The following is a 24,173-nucleotide window of genomic DNA, read 5'->3' as shown; positions in this document are numbered from 1 at the left end:
GGGAGGTTGGATGTGACTAGGTTTCATTTACAAAGGTGACTTGGAAAATTGAAACATTATTAATTGAGCTCTGTATTTTTACCAGTTCCTGGAACTAAGAACAAGAGGAAATCAAAGTTTTATTCTGCTGAATGACTTTGAGGGTATCAGGCCTTTGTCACAATTAGTTTAAAAGTCTGTAACACTCAAAATTAAACTCATTGTGACTCTGAATACAAAGAAATTAACGTTATCAAAGCTAAACCCAAAATAACAAGTATCAGTTGACAAATTAATAATTAATAGTTGACTTTTTATTATTACATTATTTTCCTTACTATATTTAACAATCAGTTCTCGGGGGTTTTTTAGCCAAAAATAATAGGATAATAATTTAATATTCTTTATTGTTTATGTTTTGGCTTTTTTTTAAGATGACTTTTACATGTCAATGAGCTTGTAATCACAATACTATGATCCTGCTGCTGCAGCATTAAAATGGAGGGGAATGGGCTTGTTGCATTTACTTAATACAATGTTTTATAAAGGGGAAAAGAGATTGCCTATTTTAATTTAGAAAATGATGCTATCAATTAGTATTTTAGGTCTCTTCTTATTATAATTCCCTAATTCAGAATAATTATGGGGAATAGTCATCTTTCTTAGGGGAAAAGTAAGTTCCAGAACATCTTAAATGTCTTAAGAACTCTCTGTTGTAAGAAAAACTACACAGAGCAAATCAATGAAAAGACTCCGTATCTCATACCATTTCACATTTACTATAAAATTACATATAATTTCAGAATTATTATGCTATAAGGGCAGGATGAAGGGATAAATTCATGAACTAGTAGTTTAGAAAAGTAATTTTTTTGATGTCTTTTCTTTCTACAACACTGCAAAGAAAGTGAATATTTTGAACTCAGAATAATCACAGATACTACAGAACTGCAAATAGTTCTCTTAAGTCTTAGTTATTTCTCCTGTTGACCTTTAAAGTATGTAAATATTCTATAATATACTTTTAAATATAACCCCATATTACATGAATATTTTTCTTGGATGAGTAGATGAGATTTATGTCCAGATATGTGTATTTTCAAATTAGATAGCTGGTTTACTGATTGGCCATGCAGCTTTGCCCAATAGTTATTTTGAAAAATGATGTTCTGCACATGGTTAGTACTTAGTAGACATTTGAACAAAATAATTGAAATATCTAATAAATCCTAAAATTCAGAGATCTTCCCTAAATAGATTGGTAGAAAACTATTGATTTCTGTAGTTTACGTGGTTGGTCACTGATCTACCTATATTTGTAGATGTAAGAGTTAAGACTATTCATAAAAATAGTTGGTTTTGTTATACTATAGATTTAATTGGCATTACATTTTAAAATTCAATTAAATGTTCGATACAGTGCACTCACTTGTTACTTCAACTCTTTTTCTCCATTCAACTCTTTTTCTCCATAGTTGTGGCAATATATGATTATACAAAAGACAAGGACGATGAGCTATCATTTATGGAGGGTGCAATCATTTATGTAATAAAGAAGAATGATGATGGCTGGTATGAAGGAGTCTGCAATCGAGTGACTGGTCTGTTCCCTGGGAACTATGTTGAATCAATCATGCACTATACTGATTAATTTCTTTTGCTTTTAAAGTAGATGCTTATTATTACTCAGTCATAATGTGGGACTATTAATGGTTAACAAGATTGTTTTAAACTGTGCCCATATTTTCAGAACATGCTGTTTTATTGGTATAATTGAATGTCTACCTGTAAGCATAAATCTTTTGAGGTAATTTGTATATTGCTAAACAGCAATTTATACAAGATGCTGTCCACAACTGATTATGCTTATATATTTACTTACACAATGCTAACTTTATGACCAGCTTAAATATTCTGGGGGTGTGGGGTATAATATTTAACAAATCATGATTCAGATTGTACCATTACATGTTTCAGTGCAGCATGGTTACTAATGCTATGTCAGACTAATATTAAAATCAGAGACTTAAATGCTGGTGCTGGTCATACATTTTGTTTAGACTTCCTCATTCTTGAAATATAACTTTATTTGTTCAAAGCATGCATACAAATTTACGTATTGAAATATACTTAAAAAAATCCAAGATGCTTCCAATTTGTGTAATATTTTCTTGGAGTACTCGTACTTAGATATCTTGAAATGAATCGAGTCCCTAAGGTTTCCATGTGAAACAAAAACAAAAAAAGGGTTACCTGTAATGTCATTTGTACCTGAGTTTTTTAATGAGTGAATTTGCATTATAAATTTTTTCCATTCATAAATACATAAGTGAACCAAAGGTTTTTGTCCTTTCTTTCATTGATTTACTTTTAAGAAAAATAAATAAAAGATACTGATTTATTGCAGAATTATGGTTGTATTTTCTCAATATATAAACTTGGAAAAAATTTTAGCCTTAACCTGTCCCAATATCAAATATGACTGATTTTTGCAGATTTAAAATCTGAGGTGGTTATTTACTTTTAATTGCTTTTCTAAAGTAACTTTTCAGAACTAAGAAAATGTGTAAAAGTATTCACATTCTGTAGGTAAAATTCTTAAGGATTGCTCTTATCAGTCAGTGCTTTAGTTTTCCAGTGGACTGCTGTTCAGTGAAGGGAAATTATAAGTATCTTTTACATACTGTTTTGCAGAAGTGGATGCAATTGGTTTTTGAATAGGCACTATTTAATCCATTCCTGGCACTAGCAACATAAAAAGATTTTTTAAACAATTAGGGAAAAGGTGGGTCATATATTAACCAGTGAACAGCGATACACATGACCAACAGATTTGTATTGTCTTAATTGGAATGCAACACATGCACTTTCTGTGTCTCCTAATTTCAGGGAGGTTTAGAGGGATATTTTCTTTTGTGTATAAATCTGTATTGCTTAGGACATTAAAGTAGAGCACTCAAGTGTGGGTTTCTGTGTATTGAGCAATTGTTTGGATTTCAAATTACAGTTATGTACTGGGTGTTACAGACTTATAACAGTAGTAAATGGTAAGATTAGTGCAAAACATTTGTTTCTGAGAATTAAAGACCATTGCTATCAAATCATTGTGACTGGTACATATGCATTTTGCCTTGTTAATTTTAAACATGATTTCATACCATTAGTAATCAGCTAAGCTACTGTTTTTATTTCATTTTTTTCAGTTTTGTATATAACTCATCTGAATTTTATGTACAGTCTTTTATAATAAACCATTCTCCTATATGAAATTTTGGATACTGTTAAAATCTAATTCTGATTAAAATGTAGACTTCACAGTTCTTTGACATTTACTCCTATGGTAAAACAAGATAAACCATTTGAATTTTAACATTGATCATTTATTTGTGTGTAATGGCTTTACATGTGAATATTAACAGTGTAAACAATACCACATATAACCATTAAGATACTTCAATTAGAATTCACAGGACTAGAATGACAGTTTCAAATGATTTAATTATTTTAAAACTTTTCTGAAAAACTGACAATAAAAAGAAATCATGAAGGTTGAAATAATTTTTAAAAATGATTTTGGTTATCTGCACATGAAGCAAAGTATATTCCCCAAAATTCTTTAGGCACAGTCTGGTAAAATAGCTGCCAGAAATAATAGAAAACCTTGTCATTTATCTCTTGTGAGCACAGTTTCTGAGAGTTGTATGAGGGCATCTCTTTCTGGGGATGGTCGAAGTTTACTGATCTCTCTTATTGCTTCGTGGCAGTACCGCTGGGCGAGGTAGGTTGTCTGTTGCACACCATCACTCTATGAGATACAGAAAAAACAGAACAGATGCATTTTACATACTGGATGAACTCTTAAATTCTTTATAATGAACTAAAACCTATTTTTGAGGTTAGAGTAGTTAATAGCCAAACTGTTTCTAAAGTTTTCTCTTCAACTCATAGTTCTAGCTTCCTCTGCCTACTTCTTTTAGGCCCTTTTCTCAAATTAAAACAGATTTTTACTCTACTAGCATGCAAAGCAACTAGCTCATTAATATCGAATAGATATCTATTTTTTTATTGTTGTTGAAGTAATTTTCTGCCTTTCCCCCCACCCCTCCCCACCACCCCAGCTAGCCCACCTCCCTCCCCTTTCCACCCTGACTTGTTATTGTCCATGTGTCCTTTATAATTGTTCCAGTAAGTAGCCATCTGTTTTTAACTACTAAAGTTTTTCCTAAAGTTCTACACATATAAAATATCTAATAATTTTCTCTTTTTATTCAATTTATTAGCGTGACACTTGTTAACAAAATTATACGGGTTTTAGGTGCACAATTTCTCAACACATTGTCTGTATGCTGTATTGTGTGTTTACCGCCCCAAGTCAAATCTCCTTTACATATACAATAAATTTTTAAATGAAAAATATCTAAAGTGAAAGTTTAAAAAAAAGAACATGTACATAACAAAAATGTACAGAAGAGCTGATGATGAAAATCAACAGTTCTCTTTTTCCAAAGGCACCAGCTTTTTTACACATTGTTTTTTTATTTCTTAATTACCAATTTTAGTTATTATCTACTGCATTTCTCCTATGATCCAAATTTGATTATACAGGGTAGGGCAAAAAAGTAGATTTACAGTTGTGAGTATGCCAGAGTTTATTCTTATATTACTTATTAATTATTGTATTATTTTCCATATGAACAACTGTAAACCTTCTTTTGTGCTGCCCTGTATTGCTGCCTTTAGGTCTTCTATTGATTACATTTTCCATCATGTAGCATCACCTTTTGACTTCAAGTTGATGATGAAACCAGTGCTTCTATTCTTTTTGTTTTAAAAATGTATATTGTATTGACTATGCTATTACAGTTGTCCCATTTTTTTCTCTCCTTTATTCCTCTCCACCCTGTACCCTACTCCCACCAGCATTCCCCCACCTTAGTTCATGTCCATGGGTCGTACATAAAAGTTCTTTGGCTTTTCCATTTCTCATACTATTCCTTACCTTGCCTGGCCTATTTGTATCTACCATTTATGCTTCTTATTCCCTGTACCTTTTTCTCCTCTCTCCTTCTGCCCCCTCCTCGCGGTTCTGTGGAACCGTGGTTCTGTTGTTCTGTTCCTGTTCCAGTTATTTGCTTAGTTCATTTTTAGGTTCAGTGCTTGATAGTTGTGAATTTGCTGTGATTTCACTGTTCATAGTTTTGATCATCTTCTTTTTCTTAGATAAGTTCCCTTTAACATTTTATATAATAAGGGCTTGGTGATGATGAACTCTTGACCTTATCTGGGAAGCACTTTATCTGCATCTTCCATTCTAAATGATAGCTTTGCTGGATAGAGTCATTTTGGATGTAGGTCCCTGCCTTTTATGACTTTGAATACTTCTTTCCAGCCCCTTCTTGCCTGCAAGGTTTCTTTTGAGATATCAGCCAATAGTCTTATGGGAACTCCTTTGTAGGTAACTGTCTCCTTTTCTCTTGCTGCCTTTAAGATTCTCTCCTTATCTTTAATCTTGGGTAGTGTAATTATGATGTGCCTTGGTGTGCTCCTCCTTGGGTCTAACTTCTTTGGGACTCTCTGAGCTTCCTGGAAGTCTATTTCCTTTCCCAGATTAGGGAAGTTCTGCATTATTTTTTCAAATAAGTTTTCCATTTCTTGGTCTTGTTCTTCTCCTTCTGGCACCCCTATGATTTGGATGTTGGAATGTTTCAAGTTGTCCTGGAGGTTCCTAAGCCTCTCTTCATTTTTTTGAATTCTTGTTTGTTCTTTCTGTTGTGGTTGAATGTTTATTTCTTCCTTCTGGTCCAAATTGTTGATTTGAGTCCCAGTTTCCTTCTCATCACTGTTAGTTCCCTGTGGATTTTTCTTTATTTCACTTTTCATAGCCTTCACTTCTTCCTCTATTTTACAACCACACTGAACCATTTCTGTAGCATCCTGATTACCAGCGTTTTGAACTGTGCATCTGGTAGGTTGGCTGTCTCTTCATTGCTTAGCTGTATTTTTTCTGGAGCTTTGATCTGTTCTTTCATTTGGGACATACTTTTTTTGTCTCAGTGTGCCTGTTACCTAGTAAGGGGTGGAGCCCTAGGTATTTGCCAAGGCGGGGCAACCCACATGCTGTGTTGTGGCACTGTATGGTGGGGGTTTTTGGGAAGGAACAATGCCACTTCCTCGGCTCTTGACTGGCTTTCAGTAACTTCTCCGCTACCCACAAGCAAATTGGGCCCTTCTGGTGCAGATTCCCAGGTCGGTGGGTTTGTGTACATACTAGGATGCTTGTGGGTCTCTCCAACAGACTCCTGTTGAACGGAATTCAACAGGCTCCTGATTCCTAACATTTCTAATGCCTTAATCATTCCATTCGTTACTTATACTTGTTTTTAGCTCTTTTACAACTGCCATTGCAGGATGAGTTTTTTTATTGAATTCTTGGTTTAGTACCTACATCTTCCTCTTTCTTGGTGTTTTCACTTTCACTCTTTTGCTGAAATACATCCACAAATAACTTATCCAGAAAATGTGTATTGGAAGCCAACATTTTAGTCCTTAAGTGTGATAGTGACTTTTGCTTTCAGAGTTATTGGGCTGGATATATAATTACAGGTTTAAAATGTTTCCTCATCCCTTGGAAGCCCTTGTTGGCTGCTTTCTGGTTTTGTTACATGATTTTACTGATGGTTTTAGGAGCTTTTCTCATTATCTTTCCTTGCTGTTTACACTTTGGAAGATTTCCTCAATTCCATTTTCCAACTCTTAGGAGTTAGTTTTCCAGTCATTTGAAATTTGAGAGTTCATTCCATTTCATTGTTTAAAGGTAATATATCCTATTCTTGTTTTATGAGTGATATTATTTTTGAATCCCCCTAATTATAGTTTTCCTCTTTATTTCTGTTCATCTTTCTCTTTTTTTATTCAGCAAACTTTAATCAACTATATAGTAATCCTACTAAATAAATCCTACTTGTCCATTCATATTTAATGAGGAAATAGTGATTAGGAGGCTCTGTGGGTGGAAAGGGAGCTAGAACTCAGGTCTTTGGAGAATTTGTTTAGAGACATTCTGTGGGGTTTTTTCCTAAGTGCATTTATGTCTAGGCTTGCTGGACTTCAGTGTTTTTGCATAAGAGCCACAATTAATTTCTCCCTTCAGTCCCACTTATCTCTTCAGCCTTCAGTATGTACTACTACTTCTGAAGCCAAAACCTCTCCCAGGCATAGCAACTTCTTTATCAGCTATAGCCCCCTCTCATACTGAGTTTTTTATTTTTTTAATTTTTACCTGGGGATATATATGCTTTATTGATTTTAGAGAAAGAGGAAGGGGCCAACGGGGGAGAGAGGGAGAGAAACATAAATAGGCTCTGCCTCCCGTACGTGCCCCAACGAGGAATAGAACTCTCAACGTTGTGGCATGCAGGATGATGCTCAAACACCTAAGCCACTCAGCCAGGGCTTATATTGAGTTTTTTACTAGTACTTCCAAACTGCCTTCAAAAAGGTGGTAACCCATAGCAAGTTATGATGCTTAACATTATAGAGAGTTAAAAGAGAACTATATTCTTGGAGGGCTTTTGCTTTTTGGAAATTTAAAAAAATCTGAAAAGTAATTATTTGGAATTCTTTCAAACAGTGGACTAACTATAAATCTCAGACCATATTTACATACTAAAAATTGTTCGCTCTCTCCATCTCATTAACTGTATCTATTGGTTTCAACTGACTTTAGATTAGGATATTCTTAAAAACAGCTCATTCTCAAAAGATAGTTATCAGAACTGAAAATATAGCAGAGAATCTGGCTTCAACAGAAAAGTTCTGAGGATATGCAGCCATATATTGAAATAAGCTCATAGCTCTGAAGGTTAAATAGTTTGCCTATGTTGCTTTAATTTTTTAAGTTTTTTTACTCCTCACCCCAAAATTTTTACTGATTTTAGAGTTTAAAACATCAGTGTGAGAGAGAAGCATCGATAAGTTGCCTCCCATACATGCTCCAAACGGGGATTGAATGTGCAACCTAGCTACCTGCCCTGACAGGGAATTGAACCCGTGACCTTTCTGGTATATGGGACAATGCTCCAACCAACTTAGCTGCTTGGCCAGGGCTTAACATTTCTGTAGTTAGACCTTAATGGCACTTATATAGGATGGACTAGCAAAAGACCAATTTTGAGTAGATTGGTGTTCTAGTCTGTCCATGCGGCAAGGGTGAGGGCTTGGACCAGGGTGGACACAAGGCTGTGTGACCAGGAGCATTGTCATGCTGCGCTGATGGATGTGGTGAGACTGGTTCCAAACCAGTGAGGCTCAACCCTGACTGCATGTTAGAATCACTTGGGTATCTTTCAAAATATGTTAATGTCTTAATTCCTACCCAAGGCCAATGAAACTAGAATTATTAGGAAAGATTCTAGAAGAAAAATGAATTATACAAGTTTTTCCTTCTTAGTTTTTGTCAAATCAAGAACGGACTAAACTTGGTCTTTTATCTAAAATTTAATGTTATTGTTATTTGGTTTAAAAAAAACTTTTCCACATTGTACCTACTGTTGCCTTTTTTCTTTTTAAAATAATCTTACCTGTAGTACATACTGTCGAGCTCTGTCCACATCTCCTGGCAAACTGAAGCGTCTCATTATCATAGCATTCATTTCTGGGAACTAACGACAAAGAAAGAAGATCTGTTTGTTGCTCCTGGCAGAATCAAGTGGTCTAGTATTAGTTTGTAACAACAGGAAACAATGGGGGAAAACGGTGATCAGATGATGTAGGGGAGCAGTAAATTATGGCAATTAAAAGGATCAGAACTAAGAAAGACATCCATTTTCCATGCCCAGGGACTGGGCTGGTGTAGTGTTTGTTCTGATGTTCTGTTCTAGCTTTGGTCCAATACTGAGTAGGAAAGAGAAGGAACAAAGAACATCTCTAAAAGTTCCTGACTTTTCTTAAGGTTCTTGAACTTTGAATTGCACCAGTCACCACAGACTTGTTGGGCCTCTCCCCCAAGTCTTAAATTCAGTAGGGGTGGGCCTGAGGTTACATTTCTAACAAGTTTCCAGATGATGCTGATTCTGGTGGTATCTGCTGTCATTTTGAGAACCACTGGCAGAGGATGAGGGTGGCAATTAAGCATTCTACTTTTAGTACTAAATTGAGTGACATTAAAAGGTATTGAGGTTTCTGGCAGCAGGTATTATGAGCAGAGCTCTGCCTTAGCAGCTCCTAGAGTGGACTGGATTAAAGCAGTGGTACTCAACACTGACTGTACACTGGAATCCCTCAGGGGGGTTTATAATAGAGTTGTCTGGATCTGCTCCCAAAGACTCTGATTATATTGGCTTGGGGTTTGGCACCAGCGTCAGGATTTTAAAAACTTCCTACATGTTTTTATTGTGCAGCCAAGGTTGAAAACCTTTGAATTAGAGGAGAGAAAGGTAGAAATACTACCTTTCAGGTTACTGCAGTAAATTATAAAGAAGAACAGAGTTAACCTGATGGTAATAAGAGGAAAAAAGAAAACAGGCACAAAAGGCATTGACGAGAAAAATCTGTCCTATGATACTTAGCAGCAATGTAGGGGAATTGTTGCAACTGCTAGAATTGGGAAACCAGGACACCAAGTCACTTCATTTTCTAGATGCGAGCTCCAGTGTTGGTGCTGCCACAGCTAAGTGAGTTCCTTGATCTCTTGGTTCCTAGCCACCTCATCTGTGTCACGGAGGAGCTGAACTACAGGACTTCAAATCTGGTAGCTCCACCAGCATGAGGTAAGATAATGTGTTTGGGTTTGGACACGTCAATGCTTACAGCAGTTGCCAGCTTTTCCCTGGCGGTGAGCCTGATGGGTGAAATGAGTTGTTACCCTGCAACCACCACCACAGCATTAGTAATCCCAGAACTAAAAATAGGACACACAGACAGACCTCAACCAGATGATGGCAGATGAAGAATTAAGAATGTTCCTTTCAGAGCAAAGTATGTGTCAGAACACGCTCATAATATTTAAAGAGCCAGCAACTGACTAGTTCTTAATGAAAACCAGTAATTTGCTTTAGTTACTGGTGTTTTAAGAATCAAATGATTTAAGGTTTACAGGGAAACAAATCAGGGAAGCTCAAATCAGTCAACGGTAGTGGTAAAACAATTTAACCACAAAATTTAACAGTGGTTAAAAGGCATTTGTCTTAAGTTTATTAATACCTCATTCCAAGATTGGGTTTCTAAAAGGTGGTATCCTCAAAGCTGATGTGACAATGTCCTGGGCATCTGGTACCATCATCTTGTTTATAGCCATGAGCTTTTTCTGCATTACCAAGTGTGGTAAAATGTGTAGATTGGATGGTTTTTTGATTCCTTTTACTATAAAAAGCATTGTGAAAGGAGAATTTGAAAAAAATTTGCATTGAGTGTGAATATCTCCACCCTTTGAGACATGTACAGGGTTCAGATTTACTATGCAAATATCAAACTCTTCCCCTGACACTCCTCTGTCCCTTCATGTGTATGTAGAGAAGAAATGAGAAACATAACAGGAAGAACAGTTGCCTTCCTGCAGATTTTGTGAGAAGTGAGTTTCTCAGTCTCTATTTTTAAGAGTAGGAAAACCAGCTATGGATGAATCAGATTCTAACTCTGTGAAACCTAAACTATACCATAAACTAAACTATAAGGTGATCAGTACATTGGAGTAAGCTTAAAAAAAAACTTGAGTAACTCTTAAGTCACAACAGCAGAAGCCTGTGCAGCTGGTGCAGGGGCTGGTGATGTTGATGGCATTTGGAAGTACAGCTACAGGCTGGCATTTAGCTCTGGTGACTTAGCAAATAAAGATGAGAACCAGAAGAAAGGAAAAGATCTCTTAAAGGATATTTGAGAACACACTAATGTAGTTACACTTACACACACACACACACACACACACACACACCACTTCCATTCTGTTTCTGAAGATTTCAAAATCTGAGACCTATATTCTCGTTAAAGTTTAACATGAGGTTTTTGTTCTTAGAGCACGTACACGTTTATGGAAGGATGTTGGCGTCACTGGGACCTCTCTAAAAACGCTGCAACTTTTCTTAAACATTCTGTACCAGCTGTTGTCAAGAAAGCCCTTCAGAGAGATGTCAAAAATAGTGAATTCTAGAGAGGAAATTTCTATCAAGTTGCTAGGTCCAATAAATGCCAAGTTCCCAATGCTATGTCAACAAGGAGAAGCTGTTTCCCAAGGTTGATTTTCTTGATCCACTGAGACTTGGTGTTCACAAATGGAAAAGTTCAAGATACGGGTTTTTCTAATCTGCAAACAAAGCTCACCTGCCTGTGGAAAGAGTACAGACATCTTACAGCTGAGTACCCCACTGAGCGGGTAGGTTAATCACAAATAATGAAAGCTGACATGGAGACTCTTGTGAGTGTCAGCCGTGCTTTTTCAGTGCCAGCACACCAGTTCCTACTGTGATAGGAAGACCAGGAAACCAGACAAGCTCCTAGGGTACTAGGTTTTCTGGCAGTGGTAGTAATACTACATTGTGTACTGAAATAATACTGGTCTTAGAAGACTTGGAGTGTTTACTTGCTTGCTGTGCCATTTACCGTATGTTAAATTTTGGCCAACTTTGAGCATCGCTTTCTTATTTGTAAAATGGTCATTATACCTTCAATGAAAGAGGATTTGTGAGCTTAGAGATAATGTATAAAAGAATCCTTTGCAAACTATGAAAACAATGTATTTTCATTAAGTGGAGATACTGCACATTCTTTGTTATTTTTGGAACTTGTTTTACCCTAAACAAATTTCTGGCCAAGAGAATCCCTTTTTTGACAGTGTAATCCTCAGAGCCGACACTTGATGTTTTATTTGAGAACAAGTTATAAATACATATTTGACTAACTTTTGGCCCATGTGTCACGAGAAAGAACAATCAGTCTACTTAGCAAATAGGTCCTGTCCAGAGTCACTTCCTGCTCTGCCACATTCTGTGTTCCCTTTTCTAAGTCTTCAATATGTCTTTCAGCTCCTTCTCCCATTGCCTAATGGGCAGATGGGAAAAGTGCTGTCTGGTGAGGGTGAGTGTGTGCCTCGTGATGCTGGGTTTTCCCAGTAAAACAGAAAACTGTGGGTTGGGGCACTGTAAGCTTTGTTCCTTTTCCTTGTTCTCTCTTAAAATAGCATTTTTCAATCTCTTGCAGATTACTGACAAATTGATACGTAGGAACGGTCCATTTGCCTCCTGACTTTGTCCCACTATATCTGAAGGCACAAATAGTCATTACTCCTCTGTGTCGAAGAAAGCTAATGAGTTCCTTTTGAAATATGTTCACAGTGAAACAATCAAAAGGGGCATCCATTCTCAATTACCTTAAGGTTTAAGTAGGACTCGGCTTTTAACTTGGTACCATGTACCATGGAGCTCATGACAATTCTTTATAATTGAGATTGCTTTTCAGTAGACTGTAAGCTGCTTTAGGAAAGGCCTGTTCCTTAGTCGTCTTGGTAACCTGAGAGCCTAGCTAAAGATCTTTAGTGGGCTGCCAGAATCTCGGGGCTCTCAGTCCATCTTGTTGCTTATCGACATTTACTAACCAAGGTCTGAGCAGTAGATCAGTTTTTCTAATTGTATAGATAGTAGCCAACGACTGATCTTTCTAATCTCAGGTCTGCTTTTACATGGCTCATGAATCCTCTGCTTTTTTGGTGGGTTAATGGTAAATAAAGTGTTCCTCACTCATGCTTTAATGTGCACAAGGGAATTTTATAAATTTTTGTCAGAACTTGGCACATGTATTAACATTCTTGAATTCTGGGCTGGTAAGTGACTCTCAACAGAAGACCCATTTATAGCGCCCTTCACTTCTCACCTCTGCCTCAAAATGCTGAGAGGATGGAGCCTAGTAATGAGGTCATATGTTTCCACAAAATGCTCCCACATCTCACAGCCCTCATTCGTCAGCTGACTGTTGTCCACTAGTGTGTTGCCCAAGATAACCTGGCCCAGCCCCCCAAGCCATCAGTCTACTCTGGTAAGAGCTGACCTGGTTATGGCTCTACTGAAGAGTGGAAAACAGATCTCTCTTTTTTCGGTCAGAAACTGATCAAAAGCAAGGTCACTGATTTCTATAATATCCAAATGGAAACAGAGTTCTATGAAAGATGATTTATCTTGGTAAATTTTGAGAAATAGCGGCAAAATCTCTGAAAGACTAAAAGTTACTAAAATTTTAGACTGAAGAGCTAATTTTTAATTTCATGGCATGATAATGAACATCTTACTGCTTTGCTAAATAATTAATTAAACAGTACTAATATGAAATCTATTAAAAAGATGTCCAAATACCAGCCAGTGTCCCACTTACTCCAAATGACATTTGGCACAGCCAAAGCAATGTGGCCGGGTTCCAGAGCAGCTCTGAAAATGTCTGCCTTGAACATCACTGCAGCATCTTTGAGGCTTCCTAAGCGTTGCATCCATGTTAAGAATGTGAAGGCAGCTGTACTTACTTCCTTAATTTGACAGCCCCTCAATCTGGAGAAAGAGGGAACTGTGTGGTTCTAGCAGTGCATTCCACTGACTTCTTGACATTTTCAGGCAGTGGTCGAGGCTCTCTGAGAGCAGCAAACAGTCCCATTAAACTTCTAGAACTGGAGAATTTCTCAGAATTTCTTAGCTTGGAGGCCCTTCCTGTGCCTTTTTAAGGGGTTCTGAGGCACACCCAAAGTCCAGTCCTATAATCAAGATGTGGAAACCACCTTGTCAGTGTGCCAAATACATGGAAATAATCATACTACCTTAAATGCAGACAGCACTTAATTTACAAAGTATCTCCATGAATATTTTCTCAGTTAGTGCTCACAACAACCCTAGCAGGAAGGTTGTAATTTTCTCAGTATTACAGATAAGAAAACATAAAACTTAGAGGTAAAAATGACTGGCCCCAAAATCTCAGTCACAGAGTCAGGATCAAATCTAGATCTGAGGTCTCTTACCTGACTGCTCCTTATCTACACCTTCCCATTGGCTGTGCCTGGAAGATACAGGTTCTGCAGGGCTACAAAGGGACTTCTGTAAAACCTACCTGCTGACAAGCAAATAAGACAGGGCCAGTGGCTAACCCGAGCTTCAGATCAGCTGATGTTGGTTTGCCCATCTGGTCAGAACTGGAGGTAAAGTCCAATACATCATCTATGAGCTGATGAAAGGACAAAAGGAATGTTGTAAGCACCACCATCCCAACATCACGTGCGCCCTTCCCACTGTACTAACAGGCCACATAGCAGACTAACCTGAAAAGCTATTCCCACATTTTTTCCATATTGATAGGCAATCTCATGTACCACAGGGTCGGGGCATCCTAGGACAGAGACCTGAAACAGAAAGAGGATTCTCAGAAAAGCAGCTAGCAGGCAGAAGTAAGGCAGCCACTGCATGGAAAGAGTCACATCTGTTTCCTTAAGAGGCAGTGAGGCTAGATTACGAACAACCAGGAAATACTTCTATCGGGAAACCAAACACGTTACAAGTACAACTGATCCTCAGACAATGTGGGAGTATGGGTGCTGACCCCCAGGCAGTCAATCCCCATGTAACTTTTAACTCCCCTAAAACTTGACTACTAATAGTCTACTATTGACCAAAGCGTAACCAATAACGTAAACAGTTGATTGACACATATTTTACATGTTATATGTATTATACTGTATTCTTACAATAAAGCTGGAGAAAAGTGGTAAGAAAATCATAAGGAAAACACATTTTTAGTATTTACTGAAAAAAAAATCTGCATATAAGTGACCTGCACAGTTCAAACCTGTGTTATTCATGGGTCAACAGTACCTGTGTTTTTAATGAAAAGATTTCAGTCTCAGGTTGTTTTCTTAAATTCTAAGGAAACCATCCTGTTCCTTCTTTCACAGGATAAGCCCTTGCCCACTGCTCAGGAAAAACCAAACAAAAGTTAGGTTAACTTCTGGATATGCGAAAGAGACCCCACTATGGGAAATGCAGGCTTCTAGGAGTCGACAGTTGTCCCAATGGTTGGCTTTATTTGTTATTTTTCTTTTGATTTAGCCTTTATTCTAGGGATAGGCATCTAATATAATTATACACACAATGCTGCCATATATGAGTTTCCCTATTTGTAGTCCTTTTAATAAGTTAGTGATTTCACTTATTTTTGAAATGCAGTTATTTCTTGACATGTCTGTAATAGCCTCAAGCCTCATGCTTCAGACATACTGTTCTTTCACTATCAGAGGATCTTCACTTGTCCTACAGTTTCCTCCATATTTCTTTTTTTCCTTTCCAGTGGGGGAGAAATAAGACTTTTAGCTAAGTCTTTCTTAAAACTCAAAAAATAAAATGAAATAAAAAATAAAATAAAGCCAAAAAACTCGCTGGCACTGGCCGCTTGAGTGTAGTCCTGCAGCTCTGCTAAGCAGGCCCAGGCATGTTTTTTAGGAAACAAAGACAGTAACAACCCAAACGGGGGAGGGACAGACATCTGTCCCAGTGGAGAGGAAGCATCTATATTGATCCCCCCTGAGAAAGCCAGATAGGGCTCTTCAGTCTTCTTTCCATAATGGGTCACTGATGATAAAGAACTCTGTCCCTGACTTCAGTCTCTCCCTCTGTGGTCCTCTGTTAGAATCCGAATTTGGACTCAAACCGGCTCCAGAGACTATTCTCTTCCCTTGTTAGGCTGCTTCTCGTGGGCAGCAAAATGGAAACTTCAAGGGTTTAAATAATGTGCCCACATGAGCATAGAGCTCTTGAGGCCGGCACTGCCGCTTGAAGCTCCCATGTGGCTGACCCACAACCAAGCTACTTCTTAGTGGGCAGCTTCTGCGTTACAGGCTGTGAAGGGACATTTCTGCTCAGATTTCAACTACTGCAGTGTAAAGCTCACTCCTCACCTCCACTCCCCAACCCAAGTAAGCACTGTCTGGATCTGTTCTATCACAACTAGGAAATCAGAAGCAATGTAAAACCAGATAGGAAGTGTGGTGATGCGAAAGGAATGTGGTTTGTTCTTGGCACCAGAGGAGCGATGCTGCATGTCTTTCTGGAAGTGGGTAGGATCAAGTTAAAAAGTAGAGCTTGGCAAGCTGTGCTGTCAGAGGTAGGTCTACAGCCAGGCCACGGTGTGCACATGGGCATCTTTCTGGGGAGGGCCACACCTCCTGTAACATTCTCATGAGCCTTGTCTCAAAAAGATTAGGAGGGCCATAGCAATTGATATTTATCAAGCATCTCCATCTCTGAAGTGTGTGTGCCATTGTAAGTTAAGATATGTATTCTGATAGATACATAGATGTATTGTAGACTTATTTATTAAAAAATTGTGGAGATTACCGGAGCTCCACCATAACATAAAATATCAAAACAGGTTGTTGTCAAAAACCAACGGAAAATATTGGGAGAAAACAGATGCAACATAATATCACAGATAAAGAGCTAATATTCTTAATATATGAAGAGCTCTTTAAGACTGAGGTGGGGGAAAGACCAAACATCCATCAGAAAATGGGCAAAAGACATGGACTGACAATTCACAAAAATTAAAGATATAAAAATGGCTCTTAAGCATCTGCAAAGATGTTTGACCTCACTCAGAAAGGAGGGATGCAAATTAACACTCCACTGTGATACCACTACTCATCTGTCATCAGATTGGCAAAACTGACATGTTATGACACATTCACTGAGGCTGATGGGAAGGAAGCAAGAGATTCTCACCAGTTGCTGTAGGAAGACACAATGGTGCAACCTTTGTGGAGGGACCTTTTCTCAAAACAACATCTATAAATACCTTGAAATATAACCGGAAGGTACACATCTAGCAATACAAAAACACATTTATACAAGGTCAGTCATTGTAGTAGTAGTATTTGTAATTGTGAACTACTGGAAACCTGAATGCCTGAGTGGCTGAGTAAACCATGGTAAGTTCACACGATGAGATACGATGTAGCTGTTTAAAAAATGAGGAAGATTCTACAAATCAGCATGGAATCATTTCCACAATATACTGTTAACTGAAGAAAGCAAGGTGAAAATGCAAAACAAACCAAAAAAAAGTGGTATAGTATACTACTATTTGTTGCAAGAAAGACGGGGCAATACCATACACACATCTGCTCATTTGTATAAAAGAACCATAAACTAATGAGACTGGTTTCTTATAGGGTGGGTGAACACGATGGGGAGTGGGAACCAGGATAAAGGGGAAGAGAGGCAGTTCACTTTCTGTATAGTTCTAACTTCTGGAGCTATGTTAATGTTTCATGCTCAAAACCAGAAAACAAAATGGAAAGAATGGGAGGGAACCCTTAACATGGAATAAAAAAGCACCCAACTAAAATTCAAATAATAACACAGCCACACTGAAACGGGAGAAAGATAACACCGAAGACAGAAATTTGATTATATTATCCTCAGACTAAAGAAACTAAACAAACACTGAACTCTGGCTACTCAGTTTGTTTTTCAAAGAAATGTGAGTTTTCATTTTTAAGCTCCTGTGGTATAGTCTAGGATTGAGCGAAGTAACCAGATTGTGGAGAACGGGGAGCCAGTTTTCTCACGGTTGGGGAAGGGAGCTGCATTCTGGAAGGACAGAATGCTGGAGTAAATAATGAATCCTGACGTGTCTGATGGCTGTGGAGCAATTGGTACGCTACTTCATGGTTTTGAATAAATTTAGGTGAATGTAGAGAAAGATATCCACATATCCACATACATGTGTTATACAGACATGTATTTCCTGCTCTGTCCATTGGGAGTGCTCAGCACCCAGATCTTGGTTTCTAAGTACCATTTTCCACCAAAAGGCACCAGGACTCCTTGGGGAAACGATGGGTCCCAATGCTGGGAAGGACAAGATGAAGAAGTGCTGAAAGAATGATAGGGTGCTGTTAGCTGGACACAGGAACCAGCTTAAAGGGCCTTCCCCGCTGGCCAAATATGGGACAATTGAGCACTAAAATATACAAATAACAAAGTATTATAATCCAAAGAATAAAATAACAATCCAAGAGTCCATATAGGCAAAATCTTCCTTAAAATAAAATACTGACTCAACTGTAGGAATGTGATGTGGAGGAATAATGGAATTATTATTCCATCGGAATGGGAGGGAACCCACTCATGCCAGTCATGGGAGGAAAACACTCATTTGGCAACTAGCCTAGTAATAACTATCTCAAGGAAGAATTATAAACAGATGCGAAAACCAGAGACTGGGAGTTTGAACTTGAAAGGGAAGAAACATGGCAGGCATCACCCTACTCAAGTGACCAAAGTCAACATCACTAGTAGTAGGACAAAAGAAGTGTTCCAGAATAAAAGAGAGTAAAGATTTATGACAACTACATGCAACAGGAGATCATGGATTAGATCTTGGACCAGAAAAAAATTGTTTCCATGTGTTATGACAGTCAACTGGCAAATCTGAATCAGGTCTATCTTTACACTAGATAACAGTATCATAGCTAAAAAGTAGAGTGTTCTACAAATATAACCACCTAAATATCTGTAGTGGAAGGCTGTATCTTTGAAAACAAAGCAATAGGAAGATGGCTTACCGACTCCAGGCCACATGCACTCACATACCTTCAGGAAGTAAAGGGGGGAAACAAATGCAGGATTACTATGTACAGTTCTTGGTTCAAATCCCATCTCAGCCACTGTCAGAATAACACTGGATGGGCAACCAGACCTGTCAGATCTTAACTCCCATCAGATTTTCTGGAGAACAAGTCATATACTTCACTGGTAAGCTACAGAATGTATCTAGCATCACTACGTATATACATAAATAGCCAATCACTTAAGACTGCTTCTATTTTAATACTAATCAGTGTCACCAAACAATCCTAGACAGCCCTCTCTCAGATTTGAATACTATTTCTAACTCCTGGCCAAGATGGAGGCATAGGTAGACACACTTTGCCTCCTTGCACAACCCAAAGAAGGACGACAACAAATTGAAAAACAAAAATAACCAGAACTGCCAGAAAATCGAACCGTATGGAAGTCCGACAACCAAGGAGTTAGAAAGATACATCCAGACTGGTAGGAGGTGCCGAGACAGGCAGCCGGGGTGGAGAAGACTACTGTCAAGGTGATGGCTGGAGGACCGAGCAAGGCAGTGGCTGGCAAACTGGGCAGTCCCATATTTGCATATGGATAAACTGGGAGGAACAACTGGGGAGCAAAACAGACCATTCAACCCAGGGTTCCAGCATGGGGAAACAAAGCCTCAAAATCTCTGACTGTAAAAACCTGTGGGGGTTGAGGTTGTGGGAGAAACCCCTGGCCTCACAGGGGACTTTCGTGGAGAGACCCACAGGGTCCTAGAACGTACACAAAACCACCCACCTGAGAATCAGCACCAGAAGGGCCCAATTTGCTTGTGAGTAGCGAGGGAAGTAACTGAAAGCCAGTTGAGAGCCAAGCAAGTGGAGTTGTTCCCGTTTGGACCCCTCCCACACACACAGCACCACAACGCAGCAAGGTGGGTTGCCCCACCCTGGAGAATACCTAAGGCTCTACCCTTTACTATGTAACAGGCACACCACAACAACAACAACAAAATGGCCCAAATGAAAGAACAGATCAAAGCTCCAGAAAAAATGCAACTAAGTGATGAAGAGATAGTTAACCTATCAGATGCAGACTTCAAAACACCGGTAATGAGGATGCTCACAGAAATGGTTGAGTATGGTAGGAAAAAGTGTTGGCTATACAAGGTGAAATAAAGGAAAATGTATAGGGAACCAACAGTGAAGGGAGGAAAACTAGGACTCAAATCAATGATTTGGAGCAGAAGGAAGAAATAAACATTCAACCAGAACATAATGAAGAAACAAGAATTCAAAAAAATGAGGAGAGGCTTAGGAATCTTTGGGACAACTTTAAACATTCCAATATCCAAATCATAGGAGTGCCAGAAGGAGAAGAGAAAGAGTAAGAAGTTGAAAACTTATTTGAAAACATAATGAAGGAGAAATTCCCTATTATGGCAAAGAAAATAGACTTCCAGGAAATCCAGAAAGCTCAGAGTTCCAAAGAAGTTCGACCCAAGGAAGCACACACCAAGGCACATCATAATTACATTACCCAAGATTAAACAGAAGGAGAGAATCCCAAAAGCAACAAGAGAAAAGGAGACAGTTACCTAGAAAGGAGTTTCCATAAGACTATCAGCTGATTTCTCAAAACAAACCTTGCAGGCAAGAAGGGGCTGGAAAGAAGTATTCAAGTCATGAAAGGCAGGAACCTACATCCAAGATGACTGTATCCAGCAAAGCTATCATTTAGAATGGAAGGGCAGATAAAGTGCTTCCCAGATAAGGTCAAGTTAAAGGAGTTCATCATCACCAAGCCCTTATTATATGAAATGTTAAAGGGACTTATCTAAGAAAAAGAAGATGATCAAAACTATGAACAGTAAAATGACAACGAACTCACAATTAACAACTGAACCTAAAATAAAACAACAAAAACAAACTAACTAAACAACTAAAACAGGAACAGAACCACAGAAATGGAGATCACATGGAGGGTTATCAGTGGGCAGGGGGAGAGGGGAGAATGGGGGAAAAGGTACAGGGAATAAGAAGCATAACTGGTAGGTACAAAATAGACAGGGGGAGGGTAAGAATATATCGTAAATGGAGAAGCCAAAGAACTTATATGTAAGACCCATGGACATGAACTAAGGTGGGGGAATGCTGGTGGGAGGGAGGTGTAGGGCTGAAGGGAATAAAGGGGAGAAAAATAATGGGACAACTGTAATAGCATAATGAATAAAATAGTATTTAAAAAGATATGAATACTATTTCTAACAATATGCAAGGAGTGGATAAAAACAGGGATAGTGGAAGAAATGGTGTCCTTAGTAGAATGAACTATAAGCTGCTAAATTTACTTCTAACTTCATAACATCATGGAATTTCATTAGATATTCTGTAATAATCTCTTTAAATTCTCTATCCCCTCCTTTTGGCATCTCTAATTTGTCTTGCATGCATTCTTTGGGACCCCATGTATATTTGCATTTGTATACTTGGCTATATAAAAATAGCGATTTTGAAAACAATAACACCTCTGGAATACTTCTACCCATAGGCACTTAAATATAGAAACTTTTACTGAGAGAATTTAGGAGTAAATCTCATGTAAGTGGGGAGATCTGGGATGATGCCAGCATGCCTCCTAGTGGACAGCATAAAACATTTCATTTTTAATTGGGCCAAGCCATGTTAACATCCACATCCACTGTCTACTAGGTGCTCTTTATAAACTGATATGTGTGCTATGATGTCTTTGACTTCCTAAGCAAAGGACATGGACCACAGTTAGGACCTTTCTTTGATGACTTGGGCTCATCTCCTTGATCCCTTCCACGGATTCGATCACTGAGTGCGTTAGTTCCTGTTCTGGCGCCAGGTGGTGCTGCTGCTATGTGCTTATGGGATGTGTGCTGTGTGCGGACAATGATTCTTTGTGTTTCTAGTTCCAAAAGCCTCTCCACCTGGCAGTGCTTCTAACTGCCACTGAGATCATCAAGGAGTTTCACTGAATACACTAGGATGCCTCATGAGGACGGATCTTCATCTCCACAGAAATTTTGCTTATCAATTAATGGAACACCTTTATGATGCTCACTTTATTATATTTATTTTTAATCCTCACCCAAGGATATGTTTATTGATTTTAAAGAGAGAGGAAGGGATGGAGAGAGAGAGAGACAGACAGACAGACAGACACATGAAACCCACAGCCTTTTGGTGTATGAGATGATGCTCCAACCAACTGGGCCACCCAACAAGGGCATGGTGCCAATTTTACTTTTTTAAAATTATATTTTATGCTATTACAGTTGTCCCAATTTTCCCCCTGTGGCCCCCCCCCCATCCTCCTCCCCACTTCCTCAGGCAATCCCCACACTGTTGTCCATGTCCATGGATCATGTGCATATATATATATTCTATTCCCTGTGCTGTATTTTACATCCCCATGATTATTCTGTAACTTACAATTTGTACTTCTTAATCCCTTCACTTTTTTTTGCCCAACCTGCAACCCCCTCCCATTGGACAACCATCAAATCATTCTCTGTATCTATGATTCTGTTTCTGTTCTGCTTGTTTTTTAGATTCAATTTTTGATGGATATGTATTTATTGCCATTTTATCATTCATAATTTTGATCTTCTTTTAAAGAAGACACTTTAACACTTCATATAATACTGGTTCGGTGGTGATGAATTCCTTTAGCTACCTTGTCTGGGAAGCTCTTTATCTATCCTTAGATTCTAAATAATAGCTTTGCTGGGTAGAGTATTTTTGGTTGTAGGTCCTTGCTTTTTATCACTTTGAATATTTCTTCACACTCCCTTCTAGTCTGCAAAATTTTTGAGAAATCAATCGAGTCTTATGGGAGTTCCCTTGTAGGTAACTGATTTTTCTCTTGCTGCTTTTAAGATTCTATTTGTATCTAACGTTTGGCATTTTAATTATGATGTGTCTTGGTGTGGACCTCTTTGGATTCATCTTGTTTGGAACTCTGTGGTTCCTGGACTTGCATATGTATTTCCTGCACCGAGCTAGGGAAGTTTTCTGTCGTCATTTTTTCAAGTAAGTTTCCAGTTTCTTGCTGTCTCATTGGTCTTTCCCACACCTCCATGATGCAAATGTTGGTACTGTTAAAGTTGTCCCAGAGTCTCCTTACACTATCCTCATTTTTTTTGGATTCTTTTTTTCTTTCTGCTGTTCTGATTGGTTGTTTTGGCTTACTTATATTCCAAATACTGATTTGATTCATCCACTGTACTGTTGATTCCCTGTAAATTGTTTTTTATTTCAATTAGTGTGTCTTTTGTTTCTGACTTGTCCTTTTTTATGTTGTTAAGGTCTTCACTGTTCATTTAGCGTCCTCATAACCAGTATTTTGACCTCTGCATCTAGTAGATTGTTTATTTCCATTTTGTTTATTTTTCTAGAATTTTGTTTTCTTTTTCCATTTGGGCCATGTTTGTTTGTCTCTTCATTTTAGCAGCCTCCCTGTGTTTGTTTCTATGTGTTGGATAGAGCTGCTCCATCTCCCAGGCTTGGCAGAGTGGCCTAATGTAGTAGATGTCCTGTATGGTCCAGGGGTACAGCCTCCTCTATTACCCGAGCTCGGCACTCCAGGTGTACCCACTGCGTAGGCTGTGTACATCTTCCTGTTGTAGTTGAGCCTTGGTTGCTGTCAGTATGTCCAAGGTCAGCCACTACCTGTGTTCTGTCCTGGGTCACACAGAATAAGCTACAAAGTGGTCTGCAGATGGCTCTTGGGCTTGCGGGTTCGCAGGCAAGGCCGAGCTGTGAACCAAGGCTGGCTGCCATAGTGCCCATTTTAAACAAGTCATTCTTTTAGTTGGCATTCCAGTGTCTATCATATTTTAATTGGTCTCTCTTTTTAAAAAAATTTTGCAATTTCTTGGTGAAAAAAATAGCCCTTTCAATAAAGACAAAAGTGGCTGAAATTGTGGCCAGCATGTTCTACATAATTCACAGTCCTTAGGGTTTAAACAGGTCTCATTTAGGAAGAAAATGTTCTCATTCTTTTCTGGTTCACAATTATCCATTTCTTCACACTTTCCTAAATAGAGACACTATGGGCAAGGGAGTTTTATTTACCTGAGAGGTATGAGGAAAAGCTCTTTAACTGCAATTGTGTTAAGAGTGTGTCAGGACAGCCCTGGCTACATGGCTCAGTTGGTTGGAGCATCGTCCCATAACTGAAAAGTTGTGGGTTCGATCCCTGATCTGGGTACGTACTGGAAGCAACCGATTTCTCACACTGACGTTTCTCTTTCCCTTTCTCTCTTTAAAAGCAATGAAAGAAATGTTCTCTCATGAGATTAAAAAGAGTGCTTCATGACAGCAATTGACATTTGCCCCTTATAGGTATTCTTGCCTGTTGCTTTAATTACAAAGGACTATTTTTGCCCTGGTTTCATCTGTTACATCTGTTAGGCTGAGGCATGTTACAGGGATAATTTCATGGACAGAACTCTTATTTATGGGGTAGCACTGAACACCCCACATTTTAGTCTACAGATTAAAGACAATGCTGAGTTTTTTTAAAAAAAGAAAAGTATGTGCAGAGTAGTGGGAAGGCCAAGGAGAATGCTGAGGAAAAAAAAAA

At 38.4% G+C, this 24,173-nt stretch overlaps 2 protein-coding genes across 13 annotated transcripts in view; one reads left to right on the top strand and one right to left on the bottom strand.

The window, feature by feature from the left end:
* ABI1 (abl interactor 1) overlaps positions 1-3,075 on the top strand; it is a 129,359-nt gene extending 126,284 nt beyond the window's left edge. For all 11 annotated transcript variants that reach the window (XM_024576607.4, XM_053923387.2, XM_053923385.2 and 8 more), the window contains one exon: positions 1,455-3,075. In XM_024576607.4, the coding sequence (XP_024432375.1) occupies positions 1,455-1,630 (176 nt within the window). In that variant the 3' untranslated portion in view covers positions 1,631-3,075. The remainder of the gene's footprint in view (positions 1-1,454) is intronic.
* PDSS1 (decaprenyl diphosphate synthase subunit 1) overlaps positions 3,059-24,173 on the bottom strand; it is a 40,909-nt gene continuing 19,794 nt past the window's right edge. For both annotated transcript variants that reach the window (XM_053923388.1, XM_045184151.2), the window contains 4 exons: positions 14,261-14,341; positions 14,053-14,166; positions 8,559-8,639; positions 3,059-3,784 (listed from right to left, as the gene is read on the bottom strand). In XM_053923388.1, coding sequence (XP_053779363.1) covers positions 3,644-3,784; positions 8,559-8,639; positions 14,053-14,166; positions 14,261-14,341 — 417 coding nt within the window. In that variant the 3' untranslated portion in view covers positions 3,059-3,643. The remainder of the gene's footprint in view (positions 3,785-8,558; positions 8,640-14,052; positions 14,167-14,260; positions 14,342-24,173) is intronic.

Source organism: Desmodus rotundus, chromosome 4 (genome assembly GCF_022682495.2).
Source record: "Desmodus rotundus isolate HL8 chromosome 4, HLdesRot8A.1, whole genome shotgun sequence".
NCBI classification, from domain to species: Eukaryota; Metazoa; Chordata; class Mammalia; order Chiroptera; family Phyllostomidae; genus Desmodus; species Desmodus rotundus.
The sequence above is the reverse complement of the archived record's forward strand: the minus strand, read 5'-3'. Positions and strand labels throughout refer to the sequence as shown.